The following is a 17,004-nucleotide window of genomic DNA, read 5'->3' on the forward strand; positions in this document are numbered from 1 at the left end:
TCTTGTACATTAATCTTTGCTGCTGTATTTTCTATCCTTTCCCCTTTAACTTTTCAAATTGTTTTTCCACCTTTTATGAAACTCCAACTACTCCATTCAATTCACCTCAATAACGTCTTATACCTCAAATGTGTTGGCTGAAATCAACATGTCGAACTGAGCTGTAAAAAAAAATCTAAAAATGTCAAGTAGCCACTTACCTTGTGTCACAGGTGTCTCTCTCAATATTTGACATTTCACAATAAACTGTCACTGCAAAACTTGACTCTTCATTTCTGAAACCAATTATCTTAAACTGTGCTTTTATTTTATCCATTTATCACCATAAACTGCAAATATGTATTTCATGTTTTAGAAACAACACTTCATGCTCTTTATACTTGAATTTTATTAGATTTTTTCAAAATATATATACAATAATTTACAAAATGGCAGTTTATCATGTCAGATCTGTAGAGGTATGGGGTGGGGTGGGGAGGAGGCATTGCAGATAAACCTTCAGCTTCAGTTGTTAGTGAGCTGCAACACAAACTATGAAAGCATTGCCAACGCAATACAATACTTACTAGAGAGAGTGACTAGTTGCACATGGCAAACGGTCACAAACATACTCAACATAAAAGGAAAATGATAGGAATGAGAAGAGAAAAAATACTTGTTAGATCTGTAGGAGGAGACAGGAGAGGGAGGAGGGGGAGTAGGAGAGCATGCAGGGGGAGGAAATCTGAGAAAGTGAGAACAGACAAATTCAAATGAAGTTAAAAAGAAAACGGCAGGAAATGAACACAGCTGAAGTGAGGGGAGGTGGGAGTTGTTCCAGTGTCAGATATCAAGGTAGGAGTTACAAGGACTGATGGAGGTTTCACAGTAACATGGGAGCAAAAAATACTGAAAACATGACTCAGGCATCGGAGAGGGGGGAAAAACATAGCATCCAAAATGAAAATGTGTATTGTTAGTTGTCTGGGGTGAATTTCCTACTAAAAAATAAAAATAAAAAATAAACGACAAAGCAAACATCCTAGGCTGTTTCAATGCGGAAAAACCTGAGATGTACAAACTTTAACTATGTAGAGAAATCTTCCTTTTACACAAACAACCATCAGTCAAGCTCGTCACATGTGAAGAAACCAAAAGGTAAATTTCTTAGCACGGGAGCACAAAACCAGCACTTGTCAAATAAGGAAAAATTGCCTAAAGAAGACTGCATACCAAGAAAAAATGTTACTAAATGTAGGATAAGAGCAGGTTCTGTATGTCCAGACACATTTTAGACAATGAGGTATTAAACTCTCTGTAAGTGGTCTGTCAATCCAGGAAACACAAGCCAAATGATTCACAACTGTAAATAAATGGATTTACAGTTGAGTGAATAGAGTGAAAGAAAGACGAATCTAAATGTCAACTGTGGGCGTTCTGTTAAAAAAAAAAAAATCACATAAATGCATCTGGATAAACAGAAAACCACAGTAGATGGTGACATTGTCAATCATCAAACATTGTCTTTAAAAAATAAACAGGTATTCATGTTGCACAGAAAGACTTTAAATATTTGGGTTAGCAGCAAATCACATTAGCAGCAGATCAACATTTTCCACATTTCATTATGTGAGGCTCCCATGTATTTTATCAGCTGTATGGCTTCAACTTCAGTGGGTCAAACCAAGAGACTTGGATTGCTCACAATTCACTGTCTCCGGCTGGCGTCTGGAGGCGGTTCGCCCACTTATCATCACTCCGTGTGCTCCTGCAATGCAGCAGTACTACGAGCTGAAGAATGAGAAGTCTGGTGGTGTGTGAGAGAAGAGGTTCAGGGAGTGAGGGGAGGGGAGAGCGAAGAGGACAGGGGGGGTCAGGTAGATGAAGGGGGAAGAAAGAAAACATGTTGAGATCGTTGTCATTACAAAACATCTGCTGAAATTATGAACAACTGACAGTTTGGAAAACAAATCCAGGTTTACAGGAGCGTTTTGTCAACTTTTGAATAGTGGAAGGCGTTAACAACATGTGCGTTTGGCAGTGGAGGTCCTATTCGTCACTGAGTATATGCCAGTTTTGTATTTGCCAAGACAAAACTGCCAGAAAACAGGCAAGTGACACAAATGTGGCAATGTGTTTTTCTGCCTGAAGGGCCAATTTTAGCAACCAAATTTTTCTTATCACTTGAAATCGAGCATCACATCTCAAAAGCCTGCATTGTTCCCAGGCTGTGCTGGAAACTGGCAATTATCAACTGCACCTCTACATTCACTGCGAAAGAATAACACCTAACCCGACCCAGACCTGTCTGCTTTAAGTTTACATATTCACATAAATGGTCTCAGAAGAGTTTTGCAAAACCCAGGAAAAAAAAAATATCACACTTACCCGTGTGTGAACAAAACACTAAACTATGCACTAACTGAAAAGAAACCACAGCAATATTATACAATATTTACAAAAAATATACTGTAGACATGTTAACACGTCGATTGTACAGAAAGCCTGCATCCACTCTCAGAACTCATGTTCTGGTCAGCTACATCACAATCTTCAATACCTCAGGTTCAATAGTCCCACAGTGGTAATTAATACTGTTCAATTAGTTTTAAAAAATTATGTCAGCCTGTGTTTTCAATCACAGCTCAATGCGGATATCGTAGCATACTAATTGTATATTGAAAAGTTCTGTTGGTGAGGGGTACATTTCCTGACATTTTCAAGCTGTCTGATCACTATTTTAAGTATCAGAACACATTTTTCCCAATTACCACCCAAGACTGTGCACCAATACCAATATTACTCTAGGTCCTGAAAAGCACAGACCTCCTGAAAATAAATGTAGCAAACTCACATCAGAGGGAACGCCACTACAACTCCACTGCCACTTACAGGGAGTCTTCTGCTTTTCATTTAGTTCTAATAGTTTCTGTACACTAGAGTGACGAAATTTGAGGAAAAAAAGCATCTTAACAGCTGGAAAAATGGACATAAAAGCACTCCTCTACACTCAACTTACATCTCCCTTTTAATTCATTTACTGACAGCTTAAAAATCGTGTTCTGATTTAAACTTCTTTAATTTAGACAGCAGTGTGTTTTTTAGGATGTCATCAAATCTGTTATACTTAAATCACCTATTCAAGTTTTCATAAAAATCTGCTTTGGATCTAAATTATTTTTCCTGTTGTCCAGATAAAGGCCGATACTGCTGTCCAAAAACACAAGACATAACATTTAACACAGACAAAATGTGAGGCAACATCTCTGTTGGTCGTCATCCACCTCCTTCCAGAGAAGTCCCTTTCTCTTACCAGCCTCGCAAAAACCAGAGCCAGACGTAGCATACAAACCACTCGTTGTTATTCCTTCTGGAAGAAGCAGCTGGTTTCCTGCTGCTGTTCCACCACATTGAATCACCCTCAGCTGTATTTTAAGATGTTTCTTTGGAATAACAGCTTGTGAGGTTAAGACGTGGGTGACACGTGGGCTCCATTGCTCCACTTTGCGGTGTTGATCAATCAGCGTGGTGGATTCCAGGTGCTGGCAGGACTTCTACCTGAGGATGATGGAGGCAGATTCCCTCTCTGCCTCTGGGTGTGTTGATTCTGGAGATGGAGCTCAGCTTCGAGGGTATGGAGGAGTGAGGGGATCAGCTTGATGAAGAACACTTGCCTGTATCCATGATCATACAAAGTCAATGCTCTTCTGATTGAGACTTTCTCCTCACTGCAGGCCGACCTTTTCATGACTGTGACCAGCGAATGAATACCACTTAATTAAATCAGGAACAAGACTTTAAGAATTAAGTCCATTGCTTTCACGGGTATACGACTGGATACAAGGAACAGGACGAACAGCCAACTGCAGATACCTTGAGGAGAACTGGGCGCAGGGCAGGACATACAAACCACCACCTCTTCTTCTTTCAGACAAACTGCTGGCGTCTTCTCACCTCGTTATCTCAGTCTCTTAGAGGAAGATGTAAAATTGATCTGATTCTGTAGTTGTGTGTTGAATGACTTGAAGAACAGCCGATTGTATTTCCCTTTTTGGCTGACAAGGCTTGAATCTTCTGGTCTTGGAGCTGTTGACTTGAGGAAGGAAAAAACATGACAGAACACTGTTAGCTTTGACATCTGCTGGTGGTAAAGGAACAGGAACCATGAGGGTGAGAGCCTCCCTGATCTGGTCCTCTTGGCCTCTAAATGCTGAGATTACATGATAATCTCAAATCTTAACTACTGACTCACTCTGGCATTATGAATGTAGTAAGATATCTTGGGCACAAGCCTAACTTATAGTATTTGAGTGACTGTGTGCAGACTCCTCATGTTTTAAACTGAGTATCAGAAAATTACATCTGCCTCCTGAAATCTGAATCTTGCAGCAGGTTTTCTACCATGTATGGGTCTTCAATGGCTGTAAGTCTGCCAGCTACTCTATCTGAACTGGCTGAGGTGTCTGAAGTGCAGTAAATTGTGTATGTAAGGATCCTGGATGGTCCCCTAGCATCTCCCTTCATGGTACTAAGCCCCCCTCAGGAGGCAGCCAAAGCGGCTGTGCTGGTTTTGCAGTCTATCTTTTCGGGGTCAGAGGGATAAAACGTGACACCTAGCCCAGTAAGAAAGGCCATACAGGAGTCTAGACAAGAGTAGCCCAGATTGGACTGTACATACTGCACCGGCAAGTCGGGCCTGAACCTGCAGACAAGAGGAAGCAGAGAAACAGAAATCAGTACAAAGGTTATATGAACTTAATATTTCCAAAAAGAGCCCTCTGTAACGTGACTTACGTTTTGACCATGGCCCTGAGTGCAGCCTTTCTTTCCCTCTCTACAAACTTGTCAATGAGATATGAAGCCATGCGCGGGGCTTCCAGGTACAGCTTAAAGAAACGGCGATAGTTTCCTAAGGCCCAGGCAGCACGGAGGGCAAGAGCATGAGCCACACACACATCTGCCCGCAGTGCCGGGGTCAAGTACACCAACTCAGTGGTCAGATCTGGAGGGGAAGACAAACGGCCGAGGTTAAAAAGTGGAAGGAAATGCCGAAAGGATGAGAACGCGTAAAGAAAACAATGTGAGCATACCTCCAGAGTTTTTAGTGAAGATGTAGTACAGCAGTCTATATGCTGTAAACTCTCCAATGTTCTCTGAAGGATTGTCCTTATACAGGGCCTTCAGCTGGGTCTGACACTGGTTAAACTCCTCGTGGTCTCCCTGAAGACAATGAACATTCAGCAGGTATTAAAACAAATGTACTGTTATCACTTAGCTGATGCAGCATTTATAACTCAAAACAGACTCACCTTTTCCAGAGCAATGCGTGCATGACACTCGTACACTTCTACTGTGAATTCAGTTCGAACACCCTGGACCTGGATATTGAAGTAGGAAAATTAACAGATTATAAAAGAAAAAATAAGAACAAACCCAGACAGAACTTAACTGGGCAAATAGACAAGAAGGACAAACAAAACATATGAGGATAACTAACCGTGAGGTCCTGTCGTATGGACTTCATCTGCTCGCAGGCATAGACGTAGTCCTGGTTGTTTTTCCAGTGGGCTTTCACAGTCTGCAAAGATTTCCTCAGGACCTGAGTAACAATTTAAAAAAAAGTTCAGAAATAGATTAAAGTCTGGATGTTATGTGATATAGAAGAAGAAATAAATATTCTCCTCCACTCCTTCTTCTTCCTTGTTTTATGCAATTTAAACGGTCTAAAAAAGTATGCTGAAAAACTGATTTACGAAACCTTTAACTACGCATTTGTTCAGTATTGAGTAAGACTTACATGCACAGGGCGCACAGTGGAGGCATCTGGGGCACAGGTGAGCCTCAGGTAGGACTTGGTGATGTCCTGGCATGTTCCCACGATGGGGCAGTCCTCCCAGCTGAGGCCCTCCTGTGTTCCATCAGGTAAGTCCAGAGCATTGATGGAGAGAACCAGCGGCTCTGTGCGAAGCTGCTTGTGAAAACGAGCAGCTCTGCTCTGCTTCTTGGCTTCTCTGTTGGGGTCGTGGAAATCCAGACCAGCATTGCCGCCTTTCCTTTTCTTTCCAACAGCTGAATTGGCGTCTTCCATGTTTCTGGGAGAGGAAGTTAAAGGTTATTTACAAACTAGTAAAAGAAACAAAGATTTGAGGTTTCCTCAACGAGAAGAGTAGGGGCCTGATAATATGGTTGGATTAAATGTTTGTAGTATCTCATATATGTTTATTTACCGCCTTCCTCTGTTGGCTTTTCCTCCTCTTCCACGTCCTCGCTCTCCACCTCCACGGCCTCTATCCCTGTCATTACCACGACCACGTGCTCCTCTCTGACTCCGTCGAGACAGCTGAGGTCGGAGGTCGCTGGAGATGCTGCTGTCTGACTGTGAGCCAGAATCACTGGGAGCACACAGAACCACACATTTGAAATCGAAATACACATGACGTCCACCATAACCAAAGAAAAGGAGAGGAAATTGTGTTTTACCTGCGTCTATGCCTTTGGTTGCTGCGGTCTCTGTGTCGGCCATGGGAGGGGGATGGAGAGCGGGAAGAGGAACGGGAGGAACTAGAAGATGGACTCCTTTGAGAAAATATATTCCTGTAGTGCCCCAATCTGTGTCCACCACCTCTGCCTCTTGACGCTGCAGCTGCTGTGCTTCCACCACGGCTAATTGAGCCATCTGAGTTCCTCTGTGGAATAGCTTCCCAACGAGACTGTTTGACCTTTAGCCTATAAAGACAACGATAGACCAAATCTTAATGTGCTTTCAACCTGCAGGCAACACTATACACTATACACATGTTCACAACCATTTAGAGCTAAGAATCGAGTTTTTCATTTCAATTCACCTCTGTTCTCTATTAAAACCCCATCATAAGATAGTACATCAATATAAATCCTGGACAAACACAAATTCATGACTAAACTCACTCGGGCAATGGTTCACGAGTCCAATCAATGGTGTAAGCAGAGCCATCCTTTAACCGGTCCTGCAGCACTTCCTTCAGCACCTTCTCTGTACGATCTTTGTCCTCCTCCGTCTCACAGGCTGTAAAACAGCGCTGCACGTACTCCTTCATGGCCTGTGGCCAGTCCTGGGGTCTGGAGAGAAAGCATCCAAAGTAAACACACTATTCAAAGATTTAAGAGACAGAATTAGTGCAGACAGACCAGTTCTCACCGTGTCTGAGCACCACCAGGTGTAGCACTAGCACCAGCTGGGGAGGAAGGAGTTGGATTCAATCCTGAGGGCTGCTCGCCTGGAGGGTAAGTCTGATTGGAAATGGGAGAACACTGAACCTGATAGGGTCTCTTGGGAATATTGAACTTCACGGATGTTCCAGGTGCCTCTGTAAGGGAAAAATGGAAAAAGGATGGATATAAGAAAAACTCCCACAAGAATGTTTTGTATAACTTAAACTGGCTAAACTCTAAATCAGTTTCCAGCTTCTGTAGTCATGTTTTATGTTCTTTCTGTTCAGCCCTCTATAACATTAACCACTAGTATGTTTGTAGGAACCAAACATAGAGATGCAGAAGAACAAAACCTACTTCTTTAGTATAATATTTGAATTGGTCTGGATTCAGAATGTAGAGCCACAACATTTCTACCGGCCTCAATTTTTAAACCTCACAGCCCTTTCCGACAATCAGCACCTCCTAATAAGAAGGGAAGTTCCTGATTGGTCAAAAACCAGACCGTGAGCTTTCTGATTGGTATGATTCAGAGACGTGGATTGTGCGTCAGTACAACTGTTGCTAAGTGAAACGCCTGCCTGCCTGTATTACTCCTACATTGCTGTGGATGTTTTTTCTTGTATGGAGATGCTCTCTGCCTCTCTCTTGCAACAACAATGTTATTTTATTACACATATTTTCTGTATGTACAGGGAAAAATGATTTCTCCCACTCTAGGTTCTTGTGTATGAATACATTTACTTACTGATCTAATATGTTATCTATGTCAGTTACTTGGTTATAGTTGAAACAAACAGAATTTGAGACCTCAAATGCAAATATGGAAACAATAATAGGAATGACATGTGTATAGTGCATCAGAGATTAACTGTGACACCTACATGAAACTGTCTGTAGTAATTCAGTTGAGATAATGTTATGCACATCAGCTACCTCAGAAAAGAGTAAATCTTACGTTTCATGCGGTGCCACAGCTGCTGTCCTTGTTTTTGGTTTTTGTTCTTGTTGGTCTCTCCTCTGCCAAGCCCTGGCACATACTGGCCTGGCTGCTGTTGTTGCTGGGAGGTATTCTGAGGGGGCTGATAGGTGTTCTGGCCCTGGAAGCCCTGTCCATAGTTAGGCCTTCCCTGGGAATGATTGTAAACTTGCATTTGGTTGGGGTCTCCAGGTGGGTATGGCATGGAGTTATTGGCGCCGTAAGCATTTTGGGATGGCGGAGGGGGGTACTGGGAGTTGGGAGGGGGAGGAATAGGTGGGGGTGGGGGAGGAGGGGGTTTCTCTGAGGTGGTTGGGCTTTGGGGTGGCTGGGGAGTAGCAGGGGGAGGAGGTTGTGGTTGAGAGGGGTAGTTGGGGGACTGGTCTTCCATTCCAGGCACTGGAGGAGGCTAAGGAAAGAGAAAAGGGAAAATTATTAATGAGTTTGCAAGGGTCACTGGTCATGTCCAGTGACTCAGGCATTATTTTGTCAGGCGCTCATAGTTCTAGTTTTCTAAATATTCTAGAAATTCTTGTTATGTACCTGTCCATTAGAGGTTGGAGTTCCTGGGTAAGGCCCTGGGGGTACACCATACTGATTTGGTGGATATGCAGCTCCATACTGGAAAAGTCAGAGAAACACATGTTGTCTTTACACAACGTTCTCAGCATCAGAAGTTATTTTAGGAGGAAATATTTCATTGATCCCCAAGGGGAAATTGGTAATTTAACAGAACTTCACATTTTGATGAGATCAAAATTATTTTCTTTACTTACTGGACCCATGGGGTAGTAGTAGTTATAGGGGTATGTATATCCAGGATAATGCTGCTGAGTTTGCTGGTACCATGGATAGTACTGCTGCTGCTGCTGCTGCTGTTGTTGCTGTTGTTGCTGTTGTTGCTGTTGTTGCTGCTGCTGCTGCTGCTGTTGCTGCTGCTGCTGCATGGCTGCAGAGTCAGTCACTGATGGCTGGAACTGACCAGCCTGAAATGACAAACAGCCTTGCTATTTAAAACCTGCAGAAAGGATCTCACGTGACAGGGACAGAAATGACAATGCTACAGGAAGATACAAAAATAAATCATTGTAAATTATTCCCCCAACTTACACATTCATATGCACAGAGTTATACTTTTGATTCTGTCGACAGCATGTGAATTCAATTATATTTCTTCTGATGCCATCTTTAGATGTGGCCAATCAAAATTTGATTTATTTTGATGTGATTTTTCAGATCAGATTCCCCACGATGGATTTTGATTCCAGGTCTATAAACTAAAATCACAACAAAACAAAGAGATAAAAGCAAACCTCTGCTGTGGTCCGGTTGGCTTGTGTAGTCTTAGCAGCGCTCTGACTTTTACTAATGGAAGCTAGCGCTTGTCTTGCTTTCTCCCACTCCGGGTTTTCGTGAACCTGGCTGTCTCCAGAAGCACCGTAGGACCTGCCAACAACACAACAACATGAGTTAAGGGTGGTTTTGAAATAGGTAATCTTTAACCTGATAAACAGCAGGAACACATGCTTGAAAAGTCTTGATGTTGAGCGACACACATTTGAAAATCCATCAATAAGGACTTGTAGGTTATATTATATTTATAGCTTACTCCAAAGCAGGTATGACTGGCTAAATTTGTTTAGAAATTTTAATATAGGTTAACTTCCACCTACAGTTGAGTTTTCATCTTGGTAACATTCAACCGCTCATCATCTTGGTTGGAGCAAATCAACGACTTACCGTAATGTTAGTCTGCGGCTGGAAATTATACAAATAACTACCTAAATATATGTTGCATTAAGTTAGAGTCTGCTAACATTTAATTATTGGCATTTCTATCACAGTTGGCTGCACCAAACCCTCCAGTCGATGACAACAAATGATTAAATACCATCTAATGTTAACGATTCAGTTACCATCGTTACGTACCTAGGTTACCTAACGTTAATTGATTAGCGTTCTGTTGATCAATCTGAAGGCCTGCATGGAGCTAGGTGTGCTAACATTTGTCAACACTCTATCGGAGCCGAGTTAGCATAATTGTGGTTAAGTCAATATCATAGCTAACCATCTACACTATGTGTGAACGTTATAGTCTTAAGTTATATTACATTTATGTCTTTCACCACGTGTTGTTGGTCTTCTGTGTGTAGAAAATGCGACCTACCAGTTAGTTGTAGGGGTTGCTTGTGTCGTGTTGGCCGCCATTTCGCCACTGACTACAGTTAGCGTTAGGAGGCTAAGGCTAGGACAGTGTTTCGCTAGCTAAGCTAGCTGGCTAGCGAGAAACTCGGCTAACGTCGTTAGCGTTAGCTCTCCTGCTACATCAAAAGGTAAACAAGATGAAGACTGATTCGACGATCAGCGGTCTTATTAGCTACAAGAAGAGCAGCCGATCGGGAATAAAGCTATCCTATCAAAACAAGTCAAATTTTAATATATGTTAAGTAAAGGTGCAAATAAAAAAAAAATATGTCAACATTAGCATGTTCGCTTCCTTCTTCGTTGAGGACCCACTTCGTCTGGCCAAACTGTGGAGATACAAAATGGCAGCTAAGGTAAAATCGGCCAAGTCAAGTGACGTTATGCGGGGAGAGTAATGGTTTGTTTGCCCAGAGTACGCCCTTGCAGGCAGAGTTTATTCGCCCATGTTTCTACCTTCTGTACCGCCCCCTGCAGCCTCCACCAATCAAATCCCCAGCTTTGGGTTTGAGTCAGAGCCGTAGTCACTTTCTAGCCTGTCAATCACAATGACTGGGTTGTATTGTGATGCCTGAGAGGCTAAACTGAGGGCATAAACTCTGCTCTATCTCATGTGGGTCTAGTTAGAAGGGAAAAGGAAAAGAAAAGTCTAATCACTAATAATATATAAACCACACATATATATATATAATCCCAAATGTATATTATTTATCTCAACATCAGCTCATCTTGTTAGTCAGTGAGTTGCCAACGTGACACTATTCTTAACTGTGACCATATTTGGGAGACTGGGCTGGCTTTCATTTTACCTAAACCACAACTCGGTGCATGCTTTTACTTTGTGTCCTGTCAAACTTAATAGATATTAGGCCTATTCACTCACTGAGGTTTACACAGTCTTCCGCTTGTCTTCCTCTGAAGCACACACAGCTGCAGGATGTGTGTTTGTGTGACCTTGAGTGAGTGTTTGTGTATTATGGAGAGGAGAGTCATTTCCTGTCTCAGTCTTCTCCCACACATGATCTCCCAATTCATTCAAGCTTTCTGGAAGTCTCTGTGGAGCGCAAGTGAGCTTTGCAACTGTTGTGAGGTTAAGAAATTTGTATTTTGCTGCACAGAAAAGACCAGCAGAGCTCACTTGAGAGCCGTGTGGCCTTTTAATACTGACGCACTATGAAGTGAATACCATGACGCCTTCCTTTTAATGTCTTACTTTTCTGGGCTTTATCCTCTCTGATGTCAGGGTGTGCAGCTCTCAAAACAAATAAGATACTGTAATTGGTGTCATTTCCAGCCCATTTCTCACAGTGAATGACTTCATGTGCCTGCTCAATGAATAATTTGCTCCCATTGTTGTCTTGCCGGCTACATCATCACATAAATATGTCGAGCATTTGTGACTACATCTCACAAACAATGACTCACTAGCCAGCTCCATTGTGTGAATACCTGGGCTTTGGTTATGCTACTGTTTCTTTGACTCGAGACAGGAAGCCAGATAATTTGGACTCTTAAAAAGTATCCCAACTCCACTCCTGTTGTTGATTAAAATTCAGGTTTCGCCCAGTTGTTTTTAAGAGACTTTCTTAGTTATTGGTTGTGTAAGTGGCTGAGTGTGGGTTTAACTGTGTGAGTTTATTATGCACCAGTCTGACGCCCTTTAAAAATATTTTCAGCTAGGTGGTGCAGCTCATGAGGGTTAACTTCACTGACTGCATTCCATCGTAATTGCACCAATTTAAATGAAACCCTTCATAATAATTTCAGGGTGAAATTAAACGTCTCTGGTATACTGGTGTAGCATTAAGCATAACCGCAGCCTGAGTGAGGTGACCACTGAGGACACTGAGGTCATAGATTAAATGGGTTTTCTATCTAGGAATTTGATGATTTTTAGCAATTGTGAGAGTTTATATTCATTCATGTGTGTGTGTGTGTGTGTGTGTGTGTGTGTATCAGTGTACTACACATAAATTGACAGTTAGAAACAAGGACAACGAAAACTGAGCAAATAAATTAAAGTTAAAGAATCAAGGATGGTGAATGGTACAGGACAGAACTATCAATTAACTTTGAGTTGTGTTCAATTCATCATCAAGACTCCATCATCTAAAGTAGATGTAGCAGGACTTAAAAGGACTCAATCTTTATTGTCTTTTTTAAACCCTTGTTGAAAAAATGACATTAAATTCACCTTGTACCTTGTTTACTTCATGTATTTCTAAATATGAGGCCTATACTTTTTCATATTTGCATCAATTTCCATTAAAAAAAGTCCTAGAAAGATCCTACTAACATGAATTGTCTGTGTAACAAAAGCCAAACCCCTGCCCTCTATTGTGGTCCCACACACATCATTCATGCCTGTTGCACTGGGTGACCAGTGCCTTCATCACCATGAACATGAGCTTTTTTTTTGGGATCCCCATTAGTTTCCACAGAGTGGTTGCTAGTCTTCCTGGCGTCCTAATTAACACAACAACCACAAACAGTACAGATTATAACTTTGCAGTATCATGACTGAAATAACTACACATAAAACGAGCAACTAAATTATATACCTACACACAAAGTACAATAACCCTTATTGGAAACAAAAACACAGGCTGTCGTTTATTTTGAGTCATGACCGAATATGTTGTTCTACTGCTGTCAAAGCTGAGGAGTGCACAAAATGTGTGTTATTCCTCAGCTGAAAATAGTCCCCTACAAATGCACTGTTTACTCTTGTTTGAGTAAAGTTTGTTGACAACTACAATACCCAGCTGTTTAAGAAACTCATTTAACATTTTTGGAAAGTAGAAGACAAATCAAGTCAAGTCAATTTGATAAACACAGCGCTGAATTACAACAAAAGTTATTTAATGACATTTTGAATTAGAGCAGGTCAAGACCATACTTTTTTATTTATTTACTTTTTAATTTACAGAATCCCAACTTCCTTCCTGGGGTATAATAAATGTATATATTTGTTTTTAAACATTTAGTCCTCAGGAGGAACTAATGATCCTGGGGATGAACACTGCAGACATTGTTAAAATTAATTAAAAAAAATATATAATATTGCTGGTCTTATCCTTTAAACAACAGCCTTGTGAATAAATGAAACATAACCCAAATATCAAAACAATTTTTAGAAACTTACTTGTTAGTAGTGGCAGGATTTTGACTGGTGATTTCAGTATTTCCAAATCCTGGCTCCAGCCTTATTTTCCCCTTATTACATAAAAGTGAAGTTGGCATCATGACAGTGACACTGTGATACTTTTCATCTGGATATTTATACACACAACCTTCCAGTCACCCAGTCACGCTGCTTATTTAATAAAACTACACTTATAACATCACGTTATGTAACAAAACCAACACAAACAGGACAACTCTCCCCCTGTGTTTGTGGATGTGACTGTTAGATCGTTCACATTCAACAGTGTCTGGTAAAGTCGACAGCCACTTTGATCCAGCTCTCCCCGCGTCACTTCCTCGCCCATGCCCATCCCTTTGGAAAGAAAAAGAAAATTCACACACAGACAAACGAGCGACGGCGAGAAAAAGAGCGAGGGAAAAGTCGAGAGGGAAGCGAAAGCAAAAAGCCAGATGAAAGAGTTGGATAGTGAGGAGGGAGCCCACCGATCACCAGAATACACTCGTTAAAAGTAAGTTTCACACGCTTGTTGAATGTTTCGGTGACGCTCAGTCAAGTCAATTGATCACTTTTTTATATTGATCCTCTCACAGCTTGATCAATACGTGTAGCCTTCACGTGTTGCTACGTAGGCTCTAAGACGTGAAATAAACTATATATTTCACTGAAGTCGTGTAGCATTTACTTTAATTGTGATTGTGAAGTCTTGAGGGTTGGGGTAGGCCTGTGAGCCCCCTCCCCTCCCAGACTCACACTCATGAAAGAAAAAAGAAAGATTTCTCAGATGTGTGCTCTGGTGTTTGATGTTGATAAAGACATTGTTAATCAGATGACTGAGACTGTCAAACATGATATAACTTTATGAGGTGATATCCACTCTCAACTACTGGAAAGATGGTGTAATAATTAACTTCAAATGTCTCAACAGGAGTAGTTTTTTTTTTTTAAGCTTTAAGCTCTAAGCATTAAAGTCACAGCTCATAGGTGTCATAATCAGCTTTTTTTTTGTGTAGAGACAGTTACTGTCTTGTTTTCGTCCACATGCACACACCCCTGAGGGTAGAGAAAAGTATGTGCTAGCGTTGCATGAGTGTGTTTCAAGTACAAGTCTCAGCATGGCCTTCACAGCCGCACCAGTGCCAAAATGCTCATTGCTCTCCTGCAATGTTGCACAACTAGACGTGTTGACGCGGCCCTGTCTTATCAGGCTCCAGTTTTTCAGCTGCTTTCTGCACAGTTTTTGGTTTTACACTATGTTATCTCGTTTGCTCAGAGTGAAAGTGAATTTACCCTCTTCTTCACCTCTTCCTCAATCTGTCTACAGTCATGCCGCTGCACAAATCCACCCGGGCCCCTCGCCTGGACCCCACCATGATCTCGGCCCCGCTGGGTGACTTTCGCCACACCATGCACATTGGGAGAGGTGGTGATGCCTTTGGGGACACCTCCTTCCTATCCACTCTTGGCCCGAGCCAGCCGAGCCCCGACGCAGCGAGCCAAGAGGTCGCGCCAGGTTCTGACCCTCATCAGGTGACAGCAAACCACAGTGATCTTTATACAGATGCTCCAGGAAGCCCGCAGAACAATGAGCTCCAGCACTCTGAGTCAGTTTCTTCATTCGACCTGGACCTGGATCTAGGCCCGTCTATGCTTGGGGATGTACTCGGGATCATGGATGGTTTGGGGCTCGACTCCAACGAGGAGGATGTGTTCAGTCCCAAAAGCAGCACATCCTCGGTTAAAGGAGCCACAGAGGTGTCTGTGAACATGCAGAACGGGAAGAACTTGGTCGGTTTGGATGGAAACCAGGTGGGAGACAGCAGGATACCAGATGCCAACGGGATCAAGCCAAAGGGGCTACGACCAAAGGTGCGATTCAGCGACAAACGCGAGGAGATCATTCGCCAAGCGTCCGAAGAGGAGGAGGGTCAGGCGTTTGACTTCCAGGATGAAGATCAGCTGGCGTGTCGCAGTCCAACGATGGGTGAGAGCGACAAGGAGGTGGAGGAGGTGAGCACCGAGTTCACCAATCACAAAGTAGATTTGCCACCTAGCCCGGCCTCGTCGCATAGCTCAGAGTATGAAGGGGTCACCTCATTGGACAGGAGGAGGGTCGAAAGCTGCCACTCAGACTCTGACTCGGAGGAAGAGGAGGAGGAGGAGGAGGAGGAGGAAGTAGGACGAGGCTACACATTTGAAGACGAGTTTGATGATGAAATCGGTCTATAGGGGATCAGCACGGCTTCCCCTTGAAAACACATCTTTGCTGTCAAGTAAATCACATATACTGTATTTCCCTAAACTCATGTCAGTGTCATTTGAATGGGAGGCTTTAACCGGTGTGCAAACTGGATTCTTCAAGACTCAGTGAGAGATACACAGCTCGACGATGTTGCTCAACTGGAAAACACAGTTAATGTTTTATCTATGAGGGTAACAGATTCACAAAAGACTCGTTAAGATAAAAAAAAACAGTGTCATTTTGGTTCTTACAGTGAAAGATTTGTAGCACTTTTATTTCATTCACCTGGAAGCTTTGCTATGAAACTGATGCTCAGTGGAAAGTTTGATTCAGGCTAAATTTAATTTTAAGTTTTACCATGTCTTACAGTATATTTGCCATGTAAAGTTTATTGAGCTGTATGTTATAGTGCCTTAAAGGGAGCTGTATGCTTACATTATTGTACCCTGTGCCATATCAATGTCTTCATATCTATTTCTCATATTGCATGTTTATTACGATCTCCACGTCTTCTCTTGATCTTTAAGCCTTACAAATAGCTCCCAGGAGAGAAAGTTAACCTGTGTCTCATCAATTACTGTGAATTTGTCACATTCCAAATCTGAGACCAAATCAGATCTGTTTTGCAGTTATTCAGCATGTTATCAAGTCACCAAAGATTTTCTTTAGGCGACTAAACGCTCAGACAATCATGGGATTCTAAGGTCAATAGTTAATCAGGACCAGCGGTGTATTTTTGTACATGTTCTTTGCTTGTATAATGCCTGTATTTGAAGAAGTGTTATATTTCATAATGCTGTAAAAGGGAGAGACCATTGAGCTCATTGTGCTGTTGAAAAATGCTGGTTTAAACATGTGTTGTCCTGTGGTTTAATAAGGATGTTCAGAGAAAACAATAAAACAATTATTGGGATTTTAAAATATCAACAAGCCTTGGCTATGACTTCTTTTTTTTCTTTTTGAATGACTGCAGGGCAAAAGTAGAGCAAAAAGGTACTCACTGTGAACCTGAATATCCTTAAGCCTGGACTTTTATTTATAGCCACTTCCTCAATAAAGTAATGTGCAGGGGTGCAGCATGTAATCTGCAAAGTAATTAAAGTTATATAAATGTAGTGGGGTAAAGTTTGCCTCTAAAATGTAGTGAAGTGAAAGTATAAAGTAGCAGCAAATGGAAATAATCAAGTTAAGTGTTCTTTAAGTACAGTACTTGAGTAAATCTCCTGAGTTACGCTCAGTCACTGGAAGCAACCACTGATAGTAACT

The 17,004-nt window shown here is 41.9% G+C and overlaps 2 protein-coding genes across 2 annotated transcripts; one reads left to right on the plus strand and one right to left on the minus strand.

Moving 5' to 3' along the window:
- Positions 1-370: 370 nt before the first annotated feature.
- On the minus strand, positions 371-10,674 carry leng8 (leukocyte receptor cluster (LRC) member 8). Its single transcript, XM_073484611.1, has 15 exons — positions 10,317-10,674; positions 9,463-9,595; positions 8,926-9,135; positions 8,693-8,770; positions 8,129-8,558; positions 7,157-7,325; positions 6,907-7,077; positions 6,460-6,705; positions 6,207-6,371; positions 5,777-6,071; positions 5,477-5,578; positions 5,289-5,357; positions 5,070-5,199; positions 4,774-4,981; positions 371-4,681 (listed from the first exon to the last, which is right to left on the minus strand). The coding sequence occupies exons 1-15, from the start codon at positions 10,355-10,357 to the stop codon at positions 4,519-4,521; spliced, it is 2,610 nt and encodes an 869-aa protein (XP_073340712.1). The 5' UTR covers positions 10,358-10,674; the 3' UTR covers positions 371-4,518.
- A 3,203-nt stretch (positions 10,675-13,877) lies between these two features.
- Positions 13,878-16,668, plus strand: cdc42ep5 (CDC42 effector protein (Rho GTPase binding) 5). Its single transcript, XM_073486035.1, has 2 exons — positions 13,878-14,007; positions 14,821-16,668. Exon 2 carries the CDS (start codon positions 14,823-14,825, stop codon positions 15,723-15,725), a length of 903 nt encoding a protein of 300 aa, XP_073342136.1. The 5' UTR covers positions 13,878-14,007; positions 14,821-14,822; the 3' UTR covers positions 15,726-16,668.
- The last annotated feature ends 336 nt before the right edge of the window (positions 16,669-17,004 follow it).

The sequence above is a fragment of the Pagrus major genome, chromosome 17 (assembly GCF_040436345.1).
Source record: "Pagrus major chromosome 17, Pma_NU_1.0".
NCBI classification, from domain to species: Eukaryota; Metazoa; Chordata; class Actinopteri; order Spariformes; family Sparidae; genus Pagrus; species Pagrus major.

Excerpts from the sequence above, each read along its gene's own strand:
- leng8 (XM_073484611.1), bottom strand. The coding sequence starts at position 10,357 with ATGGCGGCCAACACGACACAAGCAACCCCTACAACTAACTG. Across the intron at positions 8,771-8,925 it reads ACTACTACCCCATGGGTCCA|TATGGAGCTGCATATCCACC; the intron begins GTAAGTAAAGAA and ends TGACTTTTCCAG. Across the intron at positions 6,372-6,459 it reads AACCAAAGGCATAGACGCAG|TGATTCTGGCTCACAGTCAG; the intron begins GTAAAACACAAT and ends GTGTGCTCCCAG.
- cdc42ep5 (XM_073486035.1), top strand. The coding sequence starts at position 14,823 with ATGCCGCTGCACAAATCCACCCGGGCCCCTCGCCTGGACCCCACCATG.